This window comes from Alligator sinensis, unplaced genomic scaffold, assembly GCF_000455745.1.
Source record: "Alligator sinensis unplaced genomic scaffold, ASM45574v1 scaffold1950_1, whole genome shotgun sequence".
Lineage (NCBI taxonomy): Eukaryota > Metazoa > Chordata > Crocodylia > Alligatoridae > Alligator > Alligator sinensis.
The window spans coordinates 48,490-55,137 of record NW_005843422.1 but is presented as its reverse complement, the minus strand read 5'-3'; the positions used below and the strand labels follow the sequence as shown (position 1 = coordinate 55,137).

The following is a 6,648-nucleotide window of genomic DNA, read 5'->3' as shown; positions in this document are numbered from 1 at the left end:
GGCAGGAGGCCGCCAGTTGGGACTGAGGGGCACCATTACGCTTGGGGGGTGCCCATGCTCTGACCCCCTCCTGCCCAATCTCCCTCCCCGACTTCAGGTGATCAACTTCTTCCCGGGCGACAACAAGACAGTCAGCGTGGTCTGCGCTGCCAAGGCGAGTGCCTGCCTTTGTCCCCCTCCCCCATATCTGGCCCCTCCATCTGGCCCCCCATCATTAACCCTTTCTTTTCTCCCCCCGGCTCACCTGCAGAGGCCCAGGTCAAAGACTGACTTGGTAAGGCCCCTACCCCCAAACACCCCCACCAGCCAGGCTTGTAGTCCAGCTGCTGTCCCCCCAGCTCCTGCCCTAGAGCGTCAGGACCCCTTCCCCCCCGCCTGAAGCATTTCCCCCTCCCCTCGCGCCATCTCTCCACTCATTCATTCATTCATTCACTCCATCTCTCTCTCCCCTGCCGCCAGCTCCGGCCTGATGTGGAGCTCACAGTAAGAGCTGGGGCTGTGGGTTGGGAGTGAGGGGCACTGGCTGTGCCCATGGGGGCTGATGCCAGCAACTGGAGGGGACTGTGGCTTGTGGGGGAGGTCTGAGGGGCAGCTCTGAGGTGTCGGGTGAGGGGGGGCGCATGTAGAAGGTCTGGGGCCTATACAGCCAATGGCAGCCATATCACAGGGGAGGGCATGGCTGGTAACCAAGATGGCTGCCACTCCCTGATCATAACATGGCCGCTATTGGCCCTGTAGCCTGGGAATCAAGATGGCCACCCCTTCCTCGCTGTAACATGGCCACCATTGACTGTGTAATCTGGAAACCAACATGGTCGCCCATCCCCAGGTCATAACCTGGCCTCCATTGGCCCTGTAGGCTGGGAATTAAGATGGCCGCTCTTCTTTGGTCATAAGGTGGCTGCCGCTGGCAGTGTAGGCCAGAAACCAAGATGGCCGCCTGCCCTCAGGTCATAACATGGCTTCCATTGGTCATGTAGGTCAGGAAGCAACATGGCTGCCTACCTACTTGGCCATGTTTGGTCTCCACCTGTCAGCCATGTTGGGTCCTGGCCTATGTGGCCACGTTGGATCCAGCCTAGTAGTCAGGTTAGATCTTGGCCTGTGCAGCCATTTTGGATCTTGCCCTACACGGCCACGTTAGAACCTGGCCTATGTGGCCACATTGGATCCTGCCCTGGCGGCCATGTTGGATCATGTCCTACACAGCCATGTTCAGTCCTGGCCTATGCAGCCATGTTAGATCATTTTAACCTATGCCACCTTGGCCTGTGTGGCCATGTTGGATCCTAGCCTACACAGCCTTTACAATGGCTGGGGCCTTGGCAGTGCCCATGATGTTTGGAGGGACATTCTGGAGGGCCCTGGGGGCTGGTACTGACCCCCTTCCCACCCCCCACCCCCAGAAAGAGGAGGATGTGGCACAGCTGGGTGACCTGGCGCTGTACCCGGCCAACGGCACCATTGACCTCATGTACTTCCCCTACTACGGCAAGAAGGTCCATGTGAGTACAAGGGAGGGGCCCAGATGCCTGGGTTCTTGGGGAGGGGGCGGGGTCAAAGCAGTTGCCTGGACAGCTGGGTTCTCAACCTTTAACCCCGCCCCCATCCCCACCCCCAGGTGAACTACACACAGCCCGTGGTGGCGGTGCAGTTCCTGAACCTCACAGCCAACGTGGACCACAACGTTGAGTGCCACATCCGTGCTGCCAACATCCGGGCTGACGATGAGCGCGACAAGTTCGCCGGCCGTGTCGCCTTCAAGATCCGCGTCAACCGCAACTGAGCCCTGCCCCCACCCGCCTGCTTAGCCCCACCCCCTCGGGTGAGAGTGGCAGTGGGGAGGGGGCCCAGATGCCTGGGTCCCCCCCTTCTCACAGCGGCGGTTGGGGGAGGGGGCCGGGAGCTGAGCCTGCTGCTACACTCCCCCCCTAATGTGACTAACTCGGCTCGGGTGACCCCGCCCCCTCCTTTAACAAGCCCTGCCTCTCCCAGATCATGCCCCTCCCTCTTTTAATAAGTTCCACCCCTTTCTCCTTATGCCCTGCCTCCTTGTTTCTAAGCCCCCTCCCAATCCTGCCCCCTCATTGCCCCAACAACAAGGCTAGCCCTGTCCCTTCACCAACAGCACTTGTTACTACAAAGATCTCCCTGCCCCCTCTTAATAAGCCCTGCCCCCTTTCCCCCAAGTCCTTCCCCCTTGCAACTTAAGCCTTTTTAACAAGCACCACCCTCCTACGAATCAATCCCACCTCCTTCAACAAGCCCCGCCCTCAGTTTCCCAAGCCCCGCTCCCTCCCAAACCATGCTCGTTACTATAACGGCCCCCTCAACCCCAGAAACTCAACCCTGCCCTCCTGGAATGCTGTATGATCTCTACTAATTGCACCCCTAGCTTTGCCCCTCACTGGGGAGGTCCGGGGCTGTGACTGATACCCCCAAGAAAAAGAAATCCTAATATAATAATAATAATAATAATAATAATAATAAATGTACATAGATATTTTTATATATATATATTAAAAATTAAGGATCTGCTAAGCCCCTCCCATTCCCCCCACTTCATTGTTCCCTCCACATGCTTGCACCACCCTCCTTCTCCCACTCCCACTCCCTTAAATATTTCAACATGGCTGCCCTGGCTTGCTGGGGCACCAAGATGGCCCCCTGGATAAGCAGAGGGTAGGCTTCAAAATGTCTGCCATGCCTTAGCTGCTAATATGGCCGCCTGAGTATGCCTACCTTTGTCATGGTAGGCTGGGGATCAAAATGGCCACCATTGCCATGCTAGTCCAACTGGTGCAGTGGCCATCTTGTCTACTGGTGAGGCTCCTAGCTGGAATCAAAATGGCCACCATCATGGCCTCTCTAGCCATGCTGGAGGCGCCATCATGGCTGCCTGTGTCAGGGTAGGCTGGGATTCAAAATGGCTTCCATTGCCTTATCGCCATTATGCTAACCAGTGGGAGGATGGGATGATGGCCATTTTGCTTCCTAAAACAACTGGCAGCTGGGGTGTAGGCTGGGAGTCAAAATGGCCACCACACCCCAGCCAATGATGTGGCTGCCAGTCTGGGTTCCAAAATGGCCACCATTGCTGAGTCTCCATTGACCGTGTAGGCTGGAAATCTAGTTGGTTGCTGCCAATGAGGTGCAGCAGCCATTTTGTTCTCTGGCAGGGATGGAGGATGGTGGCCATATCCGATTTGCTGGCCTCAAGATCCAATCAGGACCTAGGTGGCCACCAAAGGGTGGCCATTTTGGATTGACTGGCCTCCATAGCCAATGGCAGCCATCTTTGCTAGTGAATGGCAGCCATTTTAGATTCCTTCTGCTAGGCCATGGAATGTCAGCCATCTTGGACCCCTAGCCTTTAGGCCCTGTGGTTAGCATAGTTACCATGTTGGCTATCAAAAGGCAGCCATTTTGGATTCCCATGCTCATGTGGCTATGGTGGCCAAGCTGTTCACAGAATGGTGGTCATTTTGAATTCCTTGGCCTAGAGGGCTCTTGATTACCAGGCTGGTACCACATGAGCCATGGAAGGTCGGCAATTTTGGGTTCCCAGACTGGTCATTACTATGTGGGCCACGGAATGTGGGCTCCCACATTGGTCATTACCATATGTGCCATGGAACATCAGCCATGTTGGGTTTGTAGGGTGGTTGTTACCATATAGGCCACTGGATGGTGGCCATTTTGGGCTCCTAGGCTAGTCATTCCCACATGGGCCATATGAGGGCGGACATTTTGAACTCCTGGCCCAGCCAGCCAGCAGGAACCACATCAGTCCCGAGTGGTTGGCAATGTTGGATTCCCAGGTTATCCAGCTGGCACCAGGCTCTGCAATGGCAAATCCTTCTCCCCGACACTGATCCCACTTTCCCCACCAACTAGGCCACTCCTCCCCCTTCCTGTCTTGTCCGTCCTGTCTTCTTTTAATGTACAGACCTTTTTTCTTTTTTTCACTTGTTTAATCCGCCTCTCCGTTCTAACATAGCATTATTGCACTGAGACAAATCTCACCCTGGACTGACCCCAGCTTGGTGGCGGGGGGCGGGGAAGAAAGTCCATATTATCCATTTAATGCCTGTTGTAGATGTCTCTCAAGCGGCTGCTGGAACATTGTTTGGCTGACTAGTTTGCCTCTGCCTCAGTTTCCCCCTCCTCTGCTGCTGTCTCTCTACTTTTTTCCAATGGAATGAAATTCCTCGTTGTTTTGGGGGAGGGTTAATTTGGGGGTTTTAAGTCATTTTGCATTTTGGTTGGGTTTCTTTCCACAACACCCCCCCCGGGCGCAATCCTCTCTCTTCTCCTAATGCTACAACTTCCGTTCACTCATGGGATGAAACCACATAGCCCCTTGGCCTGTGTTAATCCTTTTTTTTGTTGTTGGGGGAGGGAATTTTGATTTTTTTGTTGGGTTTTTTGGGGGGGGGGGGGGGTTATTTGCCGATGTATTTAATTGCCTGTATTGGGTCTGCTGTAAAGGAATGAGGAGAAATCAATAAACTGGAAAAAATACTGAAAAAAATTAGATAAAAACCTGGTGGAGGTGTTTCCTGATGAAATAAAAATAATTATAAGCGTGTGTGTGTACACATTAGCATACAGACATGCATGTATGTGCATGCGCACACATATATATACACACACATACTCTATACATACACACATAATATATGCACACACTACACACAGATGCATATAATGCACACGTACTGTATCCACACAATGCGCACACATACTGTACATACACACTATATACACACAATATACACACACACATATAATGTGCACACATACCGTATACACAAATGTATACACACATATTGACCCTGTATACATACACACTATATCTATGTGCACAAAGCATACACAAACTGTATATATACACGCACGCATCCACCCAGAGGCAACCTGAGCAGGGTGCAGGGCCCAGGACAAATCAGCCCATGCAGCACCCTGCCCCTGCTCCGATCCCAGACCCAAAGACGCTGCCAGTGGCAGTGGCGGGGGGTCATGTAGTGAGCAACTGGACGTGGAGCTGCTGCTCCACCCGGCTCCACAGGGCACAGGACGGTCACCTAGATTCGCACCCCCTCTACAGATGGCCCTGCATCCACCCATGTACATACACTCACTATACACATATGCACACACATGCTATATACGCAAATATCTGCCCATATATGCACACACACTATATGCATAAGCCCAGACACATGTACATACCCATTATATACATATATATACACACACACGTTGATGTGTGTATGTGCATATACACATGCACATAATGCACACATAAACATGCACTATATATACAAACATATGCTGTGTGCATGTATATACACATGTATACACATGCATGCATAATGGGTGTACATATATGCACTATATACACACAGATACACATGTGCATACACTACACGTAATGTGCGCATACACATGTACTATACGCACACTTTACACATATGCACATGTGTACACACACGCATATACATACACATTATTCTAATATTACAAAAGCCTAAGTCTATCTGTCTATAACACTCTATTTGCACTCTGATTGGCTGATGGAAACAGCCAATCAGAGTGCTCCAGGTGTGGGAGAGCTGTCAGATTCCAAAGCCTTGCCGAGAACTGGACAGGGGGCGGGGGCGGGGAGCAGGCCCAGACCCCAAACAGCAGGAGGTAAAGGAGGGGGGCAGCGCCACAGGGCTCCATCCCTGCCCACTCCCTGCCATCTTTCTTGGTGGACAGTTGACTAGTACACACATATATGTGCCCAGACACTAGATAGATGTACAGTATATATACATATGTGCATATACACGCATATGTATACACACAGTCAAACAACCATGCACACACTATATACGCATACACTGTACACACACACACATATTGCAGGCATACACTATATACACTCGCACACTATATCTACACATGCACACACATACTGTACACACCCAAAATGTGCATGTGCACTATATAAACATGCTCACAGCTACACAACCATGCACAGCACACATGCAGTCTACACCCACCTATGAGTATACCCATACATGTTCAACATACCCATGTTATACACACACACACACACACACACACACACACAATGCATGCAAATATACACATGTATGCACGCACACAATATACACGTGCACACACTAAATGCACCCATAGTGCACACATGCACACTCTGTACCCACACATATACATCCCACATGCACACATATTATATGTGTGCATATACTGTACTGGAAACCCTCACTATTCGTGGGTTCAGCACTCGCAGTTTCAGATATTCGCAAATGCTGAACCCGCATTTTAAATAGTTTAAACACTTACAGCTCTGCGCTTGCTGCCGTGGGGCTCCCACCACCACTGCTGGAGCGGTGCCCCCCCCGCCAGAGGCACTGTGTTCATGAATGCAGTGCCCTATTCATGGATTTTGCCATTCGTGGGGATCATGGGGATATATCCCCTGTGAATGGCGAGGGTTGTCTGTACACACACACACACGTGTACACACATGTGCACACACACACAGACACACACACTCTTTATAGACAGACAGATCGATCGACTGATACATCAATCGATAGATCAATCCCAGCCTGGGAGATCCTAGCAGTGGCG

At 51.6% G+C, this 6,648-nt stretch overlaps 1 protein-coding gene across 2 annotated transcripts in view; it reads left to right on the top strand.

Annotated features, from left to right (window-relative positions):
* The window catches only part of ATP1B2 (ATPase Na+/K+ transporting subunit beta 2), a 9,372-nt gene extending 4,933 nt beyond the window's left edge, over positions 1-4,439 (top strand). For both annotated transcript variants that reach the window (XM_006038655.3, XM_025195191.1), the window contains exons 5-7: positions 98-154; positions 1,407-1,505; positions 1,622-4,439. In XM_006038655.3, the coding sequence (XP_006038717.1) occupies positions 98-154; positions 1,407-1,505; positions 1,622-1,786 (321 nt within the window). In that variant the 3' untranslated portion in view covers positions 1,787-4,439. The remainder of the gene's footprint in view (positions 1-97; positions 155-1,406; positions 1,506-1,621) is intronic.
* Positions 4,440-6,648: the final 2,209 nt, after the last annotated feature.